Raw genomic sequence first — 18,658 nt, 5'->3', positions numbered from 1 at the left:
GAATGCAAATTAATAATGTTATTTTCCAGACATAAACCACAAACAAATGACATTCTCCCCCTTTGGCTATTTATTGGCACAGTCTCACTCTTTTCAGTGTTGTGGAATATAATAATAAGAACAACAAAGGCTATGTCTAGAAAGGTCAGTTTTGGATATACAGGTTATGTCAATATTTGGTAGACAATAAATGGTTACTATACTGAATATTTGTGGTTGTCTTGATAATTGTTTTACAATAATGATACAAGTGATTAGGGCTAGCATGAAGTCCACATTTTTAAAACAAGGACATTGTTACCAAATCTATGAAGTCCAGTGGGTGGCCTTTGCTTTTCTTAACCTTTACCCTCTTTTAGCAGATGGCTCCATTCGCTCTCTAGCAGCTTGAACAGACACCAACACGGTAGTACGTTTTATCTGTGGTGTCTGTTAACGCTTGAGATGACTGCAACGTGCCCTGTGACAAATGCCTGTGCCTCAAAATCATTTCTCCAACCCCAGCCTCACAGGTGGATTCATCTTCAGCGAGTTCTCTGGAGTCATCGTCACTCTCCTCCACCCCCACGTCTGGAATGGATTCTTCTACCTCCACTGAATTGCAATCTATGGCGTCGAAACTTTCTATAACAATGAGGGGAATCCAACAAATGTGTTGTAGTGATCAATGAACATAAAAAAAACAATAAGATTGGAAAAGCTAGTTTAGCAAATGAGTAAAGGGGTAGTTAAACCAAAAATTAAAAAAGTAATTTTCTCTCCACCTTGTGTGCGGAACACAAAACAAGATACTTTGAAAAATGTTTCCATTTATTCATACAATGAAGTCAGTGGGGTCAGAATATCTTCTTTTGTGTTCTACATAAGAAACAAAGTCATACAGGTATTTTTTTTTCTTGATTTTATCTGATAATTTTCACAATTTTTAATTAATAAAATTTATATTTCTGTATATTACATCCAGTGTAAAGTAAATTTCCAAAATTAATGATCAGATTTTACCCTTTTAATTACTACATGGGTTGCAATTGGTTTTAAAATTTCAGTGAATAAACCAGATTTTACCTGGTGCCTTTCCTTCATCCTGGGGTTCAGACTTATCATTCAGGTCATCTGGTTCATCATTTTCTTCTTGCTGCATAACAGCCAGAAGCAAGGAAAACACTATGAAAAATGTTAACACAGACATTCACAGAAGAAACACAAAATGACAATTTCAAGGCTAGAATGGCCATAACATACTGTATACAAGTATATGAAATCAAGTATGCAAGCTAGATTTCACACAATGCAATCCAAATATGTGGACATAAGACAAAGCGAATGCGCATTGCATTTTATCAGTGCGGCATTAAAATATAATGGTCTTTTTTTTCTCACAATTGAGCCTTTTCTCATGAGTTTACATCTCAACATCTATGACTTTTTCCCTCAGAATTGTAAGTTACCATTTTGCAATTCTATGTTTATATGAAAAAAGTCTGAATTGAGAGATAAATGTCACAATTATCTTTATTTTTTTATCCTGTGGCAAAAACAAGCTTCCATACATTTGTACTGCTTTGAGTACTGAGGTTTGAAATGCCTCATTAATGATTAATGCATTACATATTTACAAGCCTTCACATCTGCATTTGCATACTTTTGAAGAGTATGCCCTTTTCCAGTGTCTTATATATTGAACATTAAATGCTCAATTTTAGAGCAGCGCACCTTTCCACGAGTTCTGTGACCGCCCAGATTAAACTGCAGGAAGCTGAGAACGATGATCAAACTGAGGAAAGTAAAGTTACTCATCACTCCCATCAGCGCTGATATCAGGGGGAAGTGATACAGCAGGTACCTGTGCAGATCAGAGAGATTCGTAAAGACCATCATCTGTTTGATGAATCTTAAACACAGAGCACATTATTTAAAGTAATAAAATATGGAAAAATGTAAGGACTTTTTAAGCAACCCTGCAAAAAGACAGGAATCCACAAACGCAAACCTGATGCCTTTAAAGTGAGCGAAGATGTAGAGATGAGCCCTGTAGATCTGAATATGCTGGGAATGGATCTCAATGACGGCTCCAACAGTGGGGTTGTACTGAACAGCGAAAAGAGAGAGACAAATATACTAAATGAGCTTCAAAATTTAGTTCCACTTCTCTTATACTGTAGATAAGCTGCTAAAGGTGTTCTAATTATTTTTGTAGAGTTTCTATGTGGTTGCTAGGGCGTTCAGAACCATCACTCACAGAATCATCTTTGAATTTAGAGTACAGCTCCACTATGACTGACTGCTTCTGCTCCGACGCTCCTGTTAACAGCATGGGGGAGAAGACCACTGTGCCCAGAGCCTGAAGAAGAGAGGAGCGATAATGGAGCATTGCCTGAGACACAGAGAGAGAGAGAGAGAGAGAGAGAGAGAGAGAGAGAGAGAGAGAGAGAAAATGGGAGTCAATCTGACAAGATACCATAGATGCATTGTGAAAACAAAATGTTCTAAACGGGTTCAGAAAGATAACAAGTCTCGCCCTGGCGAACCTACATTTTGCAACACTTACTTAATAGGAAATTTCATGTGCAAATGAAAATTCTGTTATGGAAAAGCACGATGACTTCTGTCCTACATTCAAAGTCTCTTGAAGCCATTTGACATGAATAATGTGAGTACAGGTGAGTAAATGCTTACAGAAATGTAATTTTTGAGTGAACTATTCCTTTTAAGCATTAAATGAATTTGACTGGTTGAATAATTTACATTTTACATAATACTGTGTGTAATCTAACAAGAAGCAAACATTTGATAGCTTTTCTATGTGTACCCGTCTCCTCGTTTGCATACTTACAGAACGTGTTGATATGTCAACAATCTGACCAGCTTTAGAATAGGGAGTAATTTTTATTAGGAACATTCCCAGCTCCTGATTGGCTGGAGACTCAGGCATTTCCAGCTCTAGCGTGATCTGATATGGCTGACCATATGTCATTACCTGTAGTAGGCAGGAAAGAGAAAAACAGCATTGCAATCTCTAGTAAAAAAGCAATATATTTAAAGTACATTCATTTCAAACTAAGTATAGTTCAAATCTATTAACAGATTTACTGACATGTTGCTCAAGACTTGCTGATATAATAATGATAATTAAACTTTATTTGGAGTTCTACTTGTGCAAAATGCACTTTCTTAATATTAAGCATAAAATGTGTTTTAATGTTACTATTGATGAGGATTGTATGATTTTTGAATAATATTGGTCTTTAAATGTCTTTAAGTACCTAAAGTATACTTGCAATAGTTCCACTTTAGCACAATCAAATATACTTCAGTATATCTTCGGTTGGACTTCAGCATTACTTTTGCACAATTAAAGTGCATGAAGTACAAAACTAGTTGCTCCAATTTATCAGACTTAAAGTACACCAGTTTAGTATACTGAAAGTACAACTGCAGGGTATTTTTATTAAGTACATGCATGTAGTAGACTTAGCATGAAATCAATGTATTTAGTATATTTATTTTTCACAAGAGATAATATACTTCTAAAACATTTTTTTTTTTAAATATGTCCGCTGTGCATAGAATGCAAATATTCTTTGTCCACAGCATGCAACCTGAGCTAAGTGTATAATACACTAAGTAAAGTGATGTCAACCTTTATTTTTAACAATTTTCTCCCGATTTATTTGATCAGACTGCCAAAAAGTAATTTTTGCACAAAACTGGATAGATGCAAAATAAATGTATTTATTACCAATATAACTGAACATAAATGGAAATAAATATGCCATAGTGACAACATTTGACAACAATGTAGCATGCTAGTATTTGAAACACTTATTGCATAGCCTACTACTATACTAAACTCAGCAATAAAAGATAATCAAAAAAGAACTTTAAAATAAAGTTTGGTTAAAATTAAGAAACCATGCAAGGATGAGATCAAGGATGATTACCTGATGCTTTCCATTTTTCAGTAAAGAGACATTAGCCACAGGGAAAGAACACACAGTGTGATGAGGAGATGGACAATCAGTCCTGCTGATCAGAAACACATTTGACATGAACAAGCAGATGACAAACATCAACAACTACCACACTCAATCCTCTGATGAATTGCAGCTGATTGTGTGAATATTTTACAACCTGTTACCATCTGACAAGGTGTCTTTTAAAAAAATATTCTCATTTCAACTACATCTGAATCATCAACATGATGAAAAAATATTGTACTCAATCTACTATGCCTTCTGTAGTTGACAGTTTATACATTTTTAGCAAGTAGGCCTGTTAGTATAAATCTAAAAATGTCTTCCTTTACTGATATTTCTAAAGATAAAGAACAACATTTATATTATTAGCAATATTTCAAGATGAACTGTATGAAATATCCAAGAAAAATCCTATCTTGGTCTACATCAAACACAATTGAATGCAACACAATTAGTAACAGCTTTTAAACCAAGCTCTTACTTTTTGGCCAAATAAATATCAGCAACTCAACCTACTTGTATATTTTGGGCACAGTTGGGCCTCTGAATAAAACTGAGGTGTTTTCTTATCCTCCTCGAGTGTGAGCTCCATATTATACTACACCACACTATATGAGCCATAAAAGTCTTAAATACTCAACAAATACACCTATGCAAACTTTTTTTGATACATTGTCTTTTTTTTTTACATTAAATTATTACATTAACATTTATTCATTTAGCAGACACTTTTATATAACGTGACTTACAAAAAAACCCTGCTTTTAAAACTATATATTTTTGTCTGTTTAATGCATATCATTTTTGTGAGGTTAATGCTTAATCATGAATAATGATTTTGTGAATGGGACTAGAAAAATGTGTTTTCTTCTTTTAAGAAGATATTTAATCATTTAGGCCTATGCTTAAAAAACATGAAAACAAGATGAAATCCTGATTAAGAAAATGATTTAAGGTGGCATATTCTGCTGGGTACCTGTAAACACCTCACCTGTAGAAAAAGTAGACAGGTGTGATGAAATTGGCCGTGGGCATAAAGGAATAATAGAAACTGCCATAGAGGAATACAGCCACCCAGAACACCAGCAGAATCACACAGATCAGAACAGCCATTTCCAGAAGCTTCTGTCTGATCCGGACCAGCAGCACTGACATCGTCTCCAGGCTCTGGATCACCAGGCCGTTGATTTCAGGTCCCACATCTTGAACACCAGAATCCTCTGAATCGAACTCCTCCATATTGGGCTGCATGTTTACTGAGATTTATTTCTCACAAACGGTCCAGTGTTGTTCTCAGAAAAGTCCTTCACAACTTCCTCTTCTCTTTCGATTTCAGCTCTTGTTGGCGTCTTTGGTTTATATACAAAATAACCCAAACCTGCCCCATTCCTCATGAAAACGCTGCCAATTTCTCACCACCACCACCAGTTCAGTTCTTGAGTTCCTGTGAGATTCTTCCTCTGCCCTTGAAGCTCTGACGTCTGACTTGGATTCATCTAAAATGTTCTGAATCAATGAACAAGCCCTTTTTAATAAATGTTCCTGCAGTAGTAGACTGTGACATTGTCGGTTCCTGGAAAAAATGGACAGTCCGAAGAATAGCTGGATCCCAGTGGGACGACGCTGGGACTCATGACCAGCATGTGAGGCAACAGGAAAAGGAATGCTGTTAGGAAATATAAAGGGTATGAAATATCCAAGGCAAATCCTTCTATCTTCAATCTAGATGACCTAAAACACAATTAGTAACAGCTATTAAACCAAGCAGAAACAGTTGTCATTTATCATTTTGTGAGGATTGTATGCATGTAAATGGTTTGCAAGGCCGGATACGCAATAACCATTTCAAGTTTACCATGCAACCACAAATCCATTGGATGCACCCAAGACACATGCGACTTTAAAAGCCGCCGAGCACAGTAGCTCAGGTCAATGCAAGGTTTCAATAAATGCTAAAATTACAGGCAATTAGCTCTTTGAGGACACACATGCACCCTGTTATTATGGCACTGAGTTTCCAGCTCAGTTGAATGTATCCCACATAATTACTCCTACATGAACGTAACAAGCTTTGCACACAAAGTAAAAAGGAGATTTTGTGTACAGCCCTCTTGTGTGTTCAGTATTGTGTCACCATTAAATGTTTTTGTAATGTGAATCTCTTTCCACTAGATGGCAATAAACACCCTTTCAGTAACATTTGTGAGCAAACTCAAACTGTATTACAGTAAAGCATGTTCATTAGGAGATTATGGTGAAGGATTTTATTGTAAATGATTATTTAAATGAGCGTTTATTTTAGTATTAGTAAAAATGGTGTTGCGCTCATGGAAAACGCAATACGTTAGTGATGTTTGCTTTTGAAGGAAGGACTCAAGCTGAATCATTGAGACCTAAAATTGGCTCTTTTGACTTGGGTACAGTAAATAACTACCTAGCAACAAAGCAAGACACCTTAGCGACCGCAACGCAATGCCATAGCAACCTCTCACAACATTCTAGCATTGGGGCAGTGAGTTTTGCATGGCAAAGAGCACTTACATTTCCTTTAGAAAACACAAAAATCTAGTAGTTTATGTAATCTTCAGTAACACGAACACCGGTATCAAATGTCTGAATGTATTCCTTTAGTTTTTTCCCCCTAAAGCAAGTGTTTTTGTCTAAAACGAGCAGCACTTGAAAAGGTGCCACGTTTGGATTGATTTTTCACATGCCAGAGAAAGCGCGAGAGATGATAGGAATTTTGTGGATGATTTCAAATGACCTGCCAAAGAGAGACTGCTGGCCTACATACATATTTAAAAAAGGATCTTGCAGGTGAATCAAATTGTTTCACCAAGTGGAATAGTGCTTTTGTTCTGATGGAATGATAAAGGGAGATAAAGTGAAAATTTAAAGCATGACTCCTTGAAACTTAAATGGAGATGGAATTAAATTTGTAAAAATGGAGAGAGGTGTAGCTGAACTGGACTGCAGATGAGAGTTCTTCTTCCCCTCCTCCTCCCCTCATGCTGGTATGACTCATTTGCAAATCATACTCTGTGATAAAGATATGTAAAGCTATAGTATGCAGCTGCACTGTGGCTGTCAACACTACAGAAATATGTTGTTCTATCACTTTGTTCTATCACTAAGGTTCTATCATTCTTACTTCATTCTGATTGGTCGGTCAATGCATCATACATTTTTAATGTGAAATCTGAATTACACCACAACAGAAGATGCCAGAAAGATTGTTCATGCTGCTCTTTACCATATAGCATAAGGTCACTTGTATTTGTACAAAATAGCTTCAAAAAGGGCAAAGCTGATTAAATGACTTCCTTAAAGGAATAGTTCACCCAAAAATTAACATTCACTGAAAATGTACTCATTCTTAGGTTATGAAAATTTGTTTCTTCATAGTAACAGATTTCACTTGCTTTCACATCACTTGCTCACCAATGGATTCTCTGCAGTGAATGGGTGCCTCCAGAATGAGAGACAAACAGCTGATAAAAAAACAAAAACAATAATTATAAATAATCCACACGACTCCAGTCCATCAATTAACATCTTGTGAAGCGTAAAGCTGTGTGTTTATATGCTAGAAATTTGTCATTATGGCATTTTAACTTTAAACTGTTGTTTCTGGCCAAAATAATCCATAATGAAGCTTCCTCGAGTGCAAAGTCCCCTTGTTGTCCTCTTACATCAAAATCCACCAAGATATTTGTTTAGAACGGTTTTGGCTTATAATATCTGAATATATAATATCTGGAATATAATATCTGTGCAAATTTCTTTCCTGATTCAGATGAGATGACTTTTTCACCATTGAAAGCAAAATACAGACAGAGTTCTGATATTTTAGCCGAAAAAATTTTTTTTTCTTAGAAACACACCTTTTCTCAAGACATTAATTGATGGACTGGGGTCGTAATATGTTGCAATTATTTGTGGATTATTGTGATGTTTTTAGCAGCTATTTGGACTCTCATTCTGATGGCACCCATTCACTGCAAAGGATCCATTGTTGAGCAAGTGATTTAATGCAACATTTATCTTAATCTGTTCAGATAAAGAAACAACATCTGCATCTTAGATGTTCTGAGGGTAATGAAGTTTTCATCTTTGGGTGAAGTGTTCCTTTAATTTGTTATTCAGTTATGAGAGCCACACACAATCCAGTCACGTCAGATATAGGTACCACAACAAACCCGCTTCAGGTCATGTAGAAACAAGGCCGAATAAGTTAATTTTTCCCATCAGTTAACACCCCCATACAGGGGTGTCGGACAGGGGGTAATAGTGGAACAAAGTAACAGGGGAGCTTGGCATTTTCCATTGAATTTAACTTTAAAAATGTCTATTAGTCTATTAGTGCATTGTTATCTTAGCAACATGTTAAAACCATACTGTTCAGGATGCTGCCTTATAAAGCTGTCAATTAGCCTTAGCAAGGCAGCTCACTAGGTTTTGGTATAGAGCCACAGTTCTGCTCAGGTGAAGTGAAGGGTAGCGGCTGTAGGTGTTCTCTTCACATGTGGATCTGACCCTTTGATTGACAGGTGTCTGCACCATTATCGGTCTTAGCTAACTCTTTTGACTTAAAGCGTACCTCTTGTTTGATCTCACCCTTGATGCACTCAGATGTTAAAAATAGGTATCTGTCTCCATTCATTTGAAAGTCATTAAAACAGAGCAGATGTGTTGTACTTCTTTTGACCTGTAGAGATCACTGTTGCATCCGATATTTTCACAGTGAAATTTAAAAAACAGGTTATTACAAATGCAGCAGTCTTTTTTTGTTGCCTTTCTGCAAGAAAAAGAATGTAAATTTTACATAAAAGTTTAACAAGATAAATTTAAATATTCTTAAAGTCATGATGAAATGGAAGTAGCGACAAATCTTTTCTTCTGTATATTCCTTAAATATGAAAGTATATGATTTAAGGAGCTAACTAAGTGATTTAAGTTATCTTGTTTTCACCAAAAGATCTAGCTATGACATATAATTTACATGTAAAAATAAAATATACATGGATGAATCATTCACAATAATATACAGTGGTGTGAAAAAGTGTTGGCCCCCTTCCTGATTTTTAATTTTTTTGCATGTTTGTCACACTTTAATGTTTCAGATCATCAAACAAATTTAAATATTAATCAAAGATAACACAAGTAAACACAACATGCAGTTTTTAAATGAAGGGTTTTTTTTTATGAAGGGAAAACAAAATCCAAACCCACATGGCCCTGTGGTTATAAAGCCATTTCTAAAGCTTTGGGACTCCAGCGAACCACAGTGAGAGCCATTATCCACAAATGGCAAAAACATGGAACAGTGGTGAACCTTCCCAGGAGTGGCAGGCCGACCAAAATTACCCCAAGAGCGCAGCGACGACTCATCCAAGAGGTCACAAAAGACCCCACAACAACATTTAAAGAACTGCAGGCCTCACTTGCCTCAGTTAAGGTCCGTGTTCATGACTCCACCATAAGAAAGAGACTGGGCAAAAATGGCCTGCATCCACGAAAACCGCTGCTGAGCAAAAAGAACATAAAGGCTCGTCTCAGTTTTGCCAGAAAACATCTTGATGATCCCCAAGACTTTTGGGAAAATACTCTGTGGACTGACGAGACAAAAGTTGAACTTTTTGGAAGGTGTGTGTCCCATTACATCTGGCGTAAAAGTAACACAGCATTTCAGAAAAAGAACATCATACCAACAGTAAAATATGGTGGTGGTAGTGTGATGGTCTGGGGCTGTTTTGCTGCTTCAGGACCTGGAAGACTTGCTGTGATCAATGGAACCATGAATTCAGCTGTCTACCAAAAAATCCTGAAGGACAATGTCCGGCCATCTGTTCGTGACCTCAAGCTGAAGCGAACTTGGGTTCTGCAGCAGGACAATGATCCGAAACACACCAGCAAATCCACCTCTGAATGCTGAAGAAAAACAAAATGAAGACTTTGGAGTGGCCTAGTCAAAGTCCTGACCTGAATCCTATTGAGATGCTGTGGCATGACCTTAAAAAGGCGGTTCATGCTCAAACCCTCCAATGTGGCTGAATTACAACAATTCTGCCAAAAACAGAATCTGCCATAAACTCAAAGCCAACATCCAAAAACCACAAAACCAATTTCACTGGCTCTTTAAATGAAAAGGTAAATAATCAGTTCAAGTTATTTCCAGCAACATTCTATTGGATCTAGATAGGCTAAATCCGCTATTGTATTTTGGGAGCTTGTGTGAAGGTTTTATACGAGACCATGGCAGGTGTCCTCTTTCCATCCGGATGATTTCTTATTACACTACAGTAATAAAGCCATCAGTGACCTCTACTCTCTTTACCACGCCTCATAATCTCTCTCTATCCATCTCTCTCTTCTGTCCTTGCTCTATATTAACCAGCCCTTGTCTGACAGTTGCGCTATTGTGACACTGGGGAAAATGGGTGTTCGAATCACTGAAAAAACATAGCTATTTTGTCATTTTATCTGCTCTAATTACGGTTCTGAATGCACTGCATTTCATAATCCCAGTATTTTTGTCAACTTTTGCACTTGAAGCACACAGTACGAAGGGAATGCTATCTGACAGCTCACAAATGCAAGGAAGCACTCAAGCATACATAGACATGAATGCATAACCAAAGTATTGCCAGCTCGCTGATCCAGTGTACGTACTTTATGTTTGTTCTTGAAAGAAAAATCTGACTGAGACAGTTTACGCAAATGCTAAACGCCACAGTAGCACTCTTTGAGGCAAAGCTGTGAATGCATCGTGTACTTGTGTTGCATTATAAACTGCGTTCTGACACATTTCAGAGCTCAATGGTGCATGAAATTGAGCTTGCATAGCTAGAAGCATTTGCGATCACATACTCGCATAGAGTATGTTTCGGGCCTAAGCAGGTCATTTCGCCATTTCTGATCAATTTGAAGCAAGGTGGCAATTTATTGACAGGTCATTTATATAAGACCTTACCTGGGCTTTCAAAACCTTCAATTGCTCCGAAGACAACAGGAGTCTTCTGTAAAGATGAAGTGTTCAACACTCCAGTCTGCTGTTGGCCAGCCAAAGAAATAGTCCAGCCCCAAAACTCCCCATTAGCAATCTCGCCAGGACACTTTGAAAGTGCAATTAAAATCATATTTACTACTACATATTTAAATTCTATTCACACAGAACAGGTTTACCAAGGCTTTTAATTCAAAAAGAATTAAATGGAAACCTGAAGCTTATATTACTTTTTTTTGTTAAAATTTTAAGGCACGCTAATTTTGAAAACAATTTTGGGGCCAGGATGATTTTTTTTTTTTTTTTTTTGAGAGATGAACACTTTTATTCCGCAAGAGCGCATTACATTGATCAAAAGTGACAGTAAAAACATTTAAAATGTTACAACAGAATTTTATTTAAAATAAATGCGGTTCTTTCAAAGAATCAAAAATGTATAGTTTGCACAAAAATATTAAGCAGCACAACTGTTTTCAACATTGAAGGTACGGAATGTTTCTTGAGCAGCAAATCAGGATATTAGAATGATTTCTGAAGGATCATGTGACACTGAAGACTGGAGTAAAGATGCTAAAAATTCATTATGCATTAATAATTCAAAATGCATTATAGGAATGAATTACATTTTAAAATATAATCAAATAGTAACCATTGCAATGTTATTTCATAATATTGCTTTATTTAACTGTATTTTTGATTAAATAATTGCAGTCTTAGCAATCATAAGACTTCTCTCAAAAACATAAAATAATACAGCAGTGCACAAAATTTATTTATGTATTTCTGAGATACACTGTCTGTTTATTTTCCTTAAAATAAATGCATATACTGTATGAGACTACAAATTAATCTTATATATTAATTAATTTAGCAGCATCCAACCAGAATTAATGTGCTAACCAAATAAAAAAAAAAACATAAATGTATTAAATGTATATAGACAAAAAGACATGAATCAAAAGAGCAAAAGAGGACTACGGATGAAAAGTACATGCAATTTTACATGTTGCTATGTATTATGTACTGTCCCTAAATTAAATTAAATATTAAAAAATATTAAATATGGTTAATTTATCCTTTTTTAGAGGGGTTATCAGACCGAGAAGATCCCTAGACAAAGGAAATTAAAGGGAACAGCATGTGTCTCATCGCCCGTCTGACACCAAAGATGTTGATCTTTCTGCCGAGTCCTGCTTCAGCTTGACAACATGCTGATTATTTCTGCCCCAGCAAGCAAACACCCAGACCAGGTGTCACCAGGCTTTCCATACTCAACAATAAGTCTGGGAGGCAAAACAAGGTGCTGTAAACTCCAGGAGAATTATAGGCAAGCAGATCCAGTCTAATAAACATGGGGCAAACACCATATGCCTGGGTATTTCTAGGTTTTTTATTTATCCCACTGATCTGTGATTAGAGCTTATTACGTACATGAACCTCAGACGAGAAATCTAACTGGATTACTGGGTTTATTTGTTGTTATTCTTCAAAGTGCACACATTAGAAATAATAATACTGACACAACAATGTGGTTTACAGAACAACAATTGTTCTCGCTGCAGTCAGAGGGAGAGAAGCTTGGCTCAGGTGTGTTTATATCCCAGCAAGCCTGTGATGTGAGCAGCCAATGAGGCCAGAGATGAAGCCCTTCCGGGTGGCCATCTGCCGGCTATGGTCTCCATACACTCACATGCTCTGACTCACGCGTTCAGACAAAGACACACACACGTTTTTTGCCTTTGCAAGCTTGGCTCGGTGCACAGTGCTGGATTAATGACAATAATAGGAGAAGAAATGAATCTACAGCCCTCGAGAACGATGCAATGCCGCCCACCTGCAGGTGGATGACATCATATCGAGTCTTGGGTCATTCCCACTGAATGAAGTAGTCATCTGTTGCTCTTTTGTGCGATGATAAAGTAGTGTCTATGTGCACACACACACACATGTTGGTTTTTGTGGTTTATGGGGACTCTCCATAGGCGTAATGGTTTTTATACTGAACAAACTGTGTGTGCTATTGCCCTACACCTAAACTTAGCCCTCACAGGAGACTTTGTGCATTTTTAGATTTTCAAAAAAAACACCATTTATTATGTTTTTTAAGCCTTTTGAATTACGGAGACATAGGCAGTGTCCTCATAAACCACCTTCATATTGTAATACCTCTGTCATACCCATGTCATTATACAAATTTGTGTCCTCAAACCACATAAACATGCACGCACACACACACACACACACACAAATGCATGCATACTTGCACAAAATAATCTTACTCACAAACAAACAAAAACACACACACACACACACAGCATTAATTGTAGCCCGATGCATAGTGACAGGCATGCATAATGGGAGTGAATAAATGTAAATGACATGTGGGCAGTGCTAACACTGCTGTCAATCATTCTGGATCAGTGTTGAGCCCAGCAGCTGAGTCTCCATTAAAACCAAATACATCTCATGCAAAGGAAGAACATTTCAGGTATGGAAACTCAACCTGTAGTTTTACCTACTAAATTACAGGCTGCCAGATTCGTTCTTCTGTATCTGATCTAATAGTTGTAGCAGGATTCACTTATTAGTGGTCAAATATTAAAGTGATAATTCACCCAGAACTGAAAATTTTATATTTACTCACCCTTATGTTGTTCCGTATACTATTCTGTAAGACGTCCTTCTGTGGAAGACCAAAAAACATAAAAAGTGGGTTTTTTGTCAATACAATGAAAAGTGAATGTGATTCAGTGTTGTTTGAAATCCATATCTCAAACTGAATGATGGCTCAAATAGTGTGGTTAGCTTCACGTAATCACAAAAAATATTACAATTAGAAAAGTTTACTTCACTCTTCCAGGTCTAAAAAAAATACACTTTAAATGACCACATAAATTAACCAGGTGTTGGTTCTTAAAGGGCTACTTCACCCCAAAATGAAAATTACCTCTTGATTTACTCTCATTTACCCTCAAGCCATCCTAGCTGTATATGATTTTCTTTTTTCAGGTGAGTACAATCAGAGTTATATTAAAAATATACTGAATCTTTCCGGCTTTATAATGACAATGGATGGGTATTCGGATTCTGAAGGCCAATAAAGTGCATCCATCCATCATAAAAAGTGCTCCACACAGCTCTGGGGGGTTAATAAAAGCCTTCTGAAGTGAATCGATGCCTTTGTGTAAAATATCCATATTTATAAACCGTAATCTCTAGCTTCCGCTAACTGTCGTATGCACGTTCACGAGAGAGTGGCGTTCCAGCAGATGACGTAGGAAGTAGGCGTAGCATAAGCTCTGGTGAGAATATGCTAGTCTCGTGAGAACCAAGTTTCGTTTACAGCAAAGGAAAACTAGTCTCCTCTTGGCTTTATATTGAAATCGCTTTGCTTCAAAAGGTATTTATTAACCCCGTGGAGCTGTGTGGAGCACTTTTTATGATGGATGGATGCACTATATTGGGCTTCAAAATCTCAACAACCATTCCCTGCCATTATAAAGCTTGGAAGAACCAGGAAATTTTTACATTACAACTCCAATTGTATTTGTCTGAAAGAGGAAAGTCATATACACCTAGGATGGCTTGAGGGTGAGTAAATCATTTCTGGGTGAATTGTCTTTTTAAATAAAAACCACAGTCATTTGAGGCCCCCCTGGAAGTTTGCCGAGACCCCCTGAGCCATAGACTTAAATTGACCCAAGACCAGAATAATATTGAGACATGGGTGGGCTCTTTTAACTTTATAAGCAAACACTCAGAACACCCTAGCAACCACTTAGCAAGAACACTCAGAAAACCTTAGCAACAGAAAAACACCCAACCAACAACTCTAGAATCATGCAGAGAGTTTTGCAATCTTAAGCGCTCTGCTATAGTCTACTATAAAATCTACTCTTCTGCATTTGTATTAATTATACAAATTTATTTTTCTTATGTTTCTACGTCTCCCCTATGGATATGAGAAAAAGCTTAGGGATCAGATATGTAGCTAAGGCCAAACGTTGTTAATGAGTTTACATGCATTCATTCAGCCTCTGATTAATATAAGCTCCCGTTTAAAGGTCATATGTCATGTTTCATAAAATGCCCTGCCAACTCTGACTGGAGTGTCCATCATGTCCGCCTAATGACAGTGAAACCTTTCATGACAGCATTTAGATGAGCGTGGCTTTCATTTTTCTGGAAATTACTGCCAATTGTTCTTGTTCTGTGTGTTTTTATCATTGTGCAAAAACATCAAAATTCTTCAATCAGCAAATGCACGCCGCACAAATATTTTTTGGCTAATTAGTGAAAGCAAAAAAGACTTTTCAAGCTTGCCAAGACAATTCACTTTGTATTAAACTTTGACAGACAGCTCTGCTGAACTGAGAAATTGTAATTCAGTTGAATTTCTGTTTACAGAAAACGTCTGTCAAACTCTTTTATTCAAAAAGAGTCTGAGTACCAGCTGAAATGAGAAATAATTACTGTATTCATCATTTGTGATAGTAAATATGGCAAATGTATCATTACAAACACAACACTGTATGTTATCTTTTTAAAAAAACTATCAATACATTATTAATGCTCATAGATGTTTGGCTGGGTGTCTGTCCTTCAGGAGCGTTTGCTAGTAAAATCCTGTAAATGCCTGCACAGACATTAAAGGAGATGGATCGTTAAGTGTTTGATGTCTGCTTCATTTTTACTTAATTATAAGACACTATTTGGCTGTCTGTCATCGTCTTTGCAGACACAACAGATGGATATGTTTGCGCAGTGAAGGTCATTTGATACCAGCGGTGGGGCAGATTGCACTCTCTATCTCTCTCTCTCTCGCTCTCTTCATTCAAACCCTGAAGGACTGTCTCTCATCTGATCCTTCAGAAGTCGTCCTATAGATGAGCTGATGTTGCAGTCTGAGCGAGTGAGTGATTTGGGCTCCTTCAAAGTAGTACTACAACCTTGAAGAGGAGACACTGATATTATTTTGCGGCATGTACTGTACTGATGTAACACTTATTATTTTATAGGGTCCTCTGAGTCTGTCTCTTCAGGAGTTCTGATGGCCTAACTGGCCGCTTGTACTCATTTTAGAATGATATGCATCTGTGTCCAATGCCAAGCACAAATAATTTGGCCTGAATTCTTCCTGTTTGGCTCATCAAACGCTCATTAGCACATGCTAATCCCGTTTGCTCTCTTCACACAAATGGAATTCCGCATAATTTCTAATATGAAATTTGTTGCTTCATTACACTATCTGATATGTTGACATTTTGACTGAATGGATAAAAAGCAGAGCTTTAAAATTCATTACGACAGAAAATGTTTTTGCTGAAATTATACAATAAACTGCGTTTACCGCTGTGGTGTATTTTTTCAAGAAATCCACCTAAACACCTTTTACAACAGCTTGTGTTTAAACAGATCTGTGATAGATGAGATATTTTAAATTTACAATAAATATATGCATATGCATTGTACATACATTGTTTATAGTCTACATTTAAAACAATGTCAAAACATAAAATCCAGCATAAAAGCATATGGCATATACAGTATCTTTTAAAAAGTAGAGCAAGTTATTATATTGTTATTGTATTTTGAAAACAGATTACAAAGATTACAGTTTTTCTATTTGGAATATCATGCACCAGTGAATCATGCACAATAAGATCAAGAATGTGCATTAAAATAGTGCCACGTCATTTCATGTTGTCTTTAAGCACAGAGCTTCGGGACACTGCATTTTCTGTTTCTTCATTTCTGAACAATTCCAACATTCAAAATATCTTACACACAACTGAAACCTCTCTGATAATTATACCTCTATAAGGAGGAAAACAGCCAAATATGTACCTCCATGTGGCCATCACTGCTCATAGCAGACAGGTGGCTGGAGACAAGTGCCTGAAACATGTTGGACTACTTTCTCCACCCATGCTGTTCTGACGTCAAACAAAAAGGAAAGTCATTTTAGAGCAAGTCAGGACATTTTTGATAAAAACAATAAATCACCCAAAAAAGAAAATTTCCTTAACATCCACTCACCCTCAGGGCATCCAAAATGAGTTTGTTTCTCGTCATTAATCTCAAAAAGGAGAGTTTTGGAGAATAGATCACAAATAGATCAAGATGTTTCCAGTTTAAATACAAGCCCTCTATCCAAAATACTGCTTCCTCCAGTGAAAAAATCATCTTGCCTGAATCAGGAGAGGACTATGTACAGATCAATATGCAAAGAAATATGCACCATTTACAAGCATAAATCATCAAAAACAGTTTTAAACAAATATGTTGATGGATTTTGATGTGAGAGAACAACAGGGAATGGACTTTTTCACTGGAGAAAGCATTATTATGGATATTAAACACAGCTTTTCACTTCACAAGACGTTAATGGATGGACTGGAGTGGCGTAGATTACTTGTGGATTATTGTGATGTTTTTATCAGATATTTTTGCCTCTTATTCTGACGGCACCCATTCACTGCACAGCATCCATTGCAAGTGATGTAATGCTAAAACTTATCTACATCTTGATAGCCTGAGGGTACATTTTCAGCAAATTTTCATTTTTCAGTGAACTATTCCTTTAAAAACCACCAATGGCACACCGTTTATTTTTCTTTGCAATAACACAAGACCAGAAACATGCATTTAGAAAGTAAACGGGGTCAATACAATACGTTTTCTTTAAAGGAACACTCCACTTTTTTGGAAATAGGCTCATTTTACAACTCCCCTAGAGTTAAACAGTTGAGTTTGACCGTTTTTGAATGCATTCAGCCGATCTCGGAGTCTGGCGGTAGCACTTTTACCTTAGTTTAGCATACATAGATCATTGAATCGGATTAAACCATTCGCATCGCGCTCAAAAATGAGCAAAGAGTTTCGATAATTTTCCTATTTAAAGCTTGACTCTTCTGTAGTTACATCGTGTACTAAGACCGACGGAAAATGAAAAGTTGCGATTTTGTAGGCCGATATGGCTAAGAACTATACTCTCATTCCGGCGTAATAATCAAGGAACTTTGCTGCCGTACCATGGGTGCTGCAGGCGCAATGATATTACGCAGCGCCTGAAAGTAGTCCCCAGCTATATCATAACTAGTTACCTAGCTGAGAACTACTTTCAGGCGCTGCGTAATATCATCACACGTACATCGACCAGATTAAACTGAGCACTGTTATCTATATTTAGTCATATACAATACAACTAATCTTAAACAAATGCAATGCACCATTACACACTACCTAAATGTAATCTAAAGTTATTATGTTTTAAATTAACATACCACATTTTCCCATATTTTTTTTAATTACTTTTGGAAGAGCGAGTTAAAACAGTGCCTAGATAAAAAAAAAAAAAAAAAAAAAAAAGGGAAGCTGCCTCTAAATGATCAATACACTATTTAAACAAAAGCCAACACACATTTACCCAGCTGGGACCATGTGCTCAATCTACTCTCAGTGCTCATACTACAGTTTTTTACAATCACTTTGCTACTATTTTCAGAACCTTGATGTCATTTTTCACAACTATAGACACAAAACTCACAACCAATAATCAAAATGCAAATTTTTTAAAACTAACCTTTTTCTCAATTGCTTGGATACAATACACATAAAACTGAGATCATTTGTTCATTCAACAAAAATCACCTGTTTAATATGACAAAACTTA

The 18,658-nt window shown here is 36.7% G+C and overlaps 1 protein-coding gene across 1 annotated transcript; it reads right to left on the bottom strand.

Moving 5' to 3' along the window:
• Positions 1–48: 48 nt before the first annotated feature.
• On the bottom strand, positions 49–18,015 carry LOC306852997 (seipin-like). Its single transcript, XM_079390139.1, has 11 exons — positions 17,023–18,015; positions 16,831–16,919; positions 13,628–13,666; positions 4,969–5,643; positions 3,942–4,023; positions 2,834–2,977; positions 2,240–2,374; positions 1,991–2,088; positions 1,714–1,843; positions 1,066–1,135; positions 49–624 (listed from the first exon to the last, which is right to left on the bottom strand). Exons 4-11 carry the CDS (start codon positions 5,226–5,228, stop codon positions 380–382), a joined length of 1,164 nt encoding a protein of 387 aa, XP_079246265.1. The 5' UTR covers positions 5,229–5,643; positions 13,628–13,666; positions 16,831–16,919; positions 17,023–18,015; the 3' UTR covers positions 49–379.
• Positions 18,016–18,658: the final 643 nt, after the last annotated feature.

The sequence above is a fragment of the Barbus barbus genome, assembly GCF_936440315.1.
Source record: "Barbus barbus genome assembly, chromosome: 33".
NCBI classification, from domain to species: domain Eukaryota; kingdom Metazoa; phylum Chordata; class Actinopteri; order Cypriniformes; family Cyprinidae; genus Barbus; species Barbus barbus.
This window is presented reverse-complemented; position numbering and strand designations above follow the sequence as displayed.

What these genes read in the sequence shown, in the direction of transcription:
- LOC306852997 (XM_079390139.1), bottom strand. Translation starts at nt 5,228, where the DNA reads ATGCAGCCCAATATGGAGGAGTTCGATTCAGAGGATTCTGGTGTTCAA. An exon ending in TTGACATATCAACACGTTCT is followed by an intron (nt 2,375 to 2,833) that starts GTAAGTATGCAA and finishes TCTGTGTCTCAG; the next exon opens with GCAATGCTCCATTATCGCTC. An exon ending in GCTCACTTTAAAGGCATCAG is followed by an intron (nt 1,844 to 1,990) that starts GTTTGCGTTTGT and finishes TGATCTGCACAG; the next exon opens with GTACCTGCTGTATCACTTCC.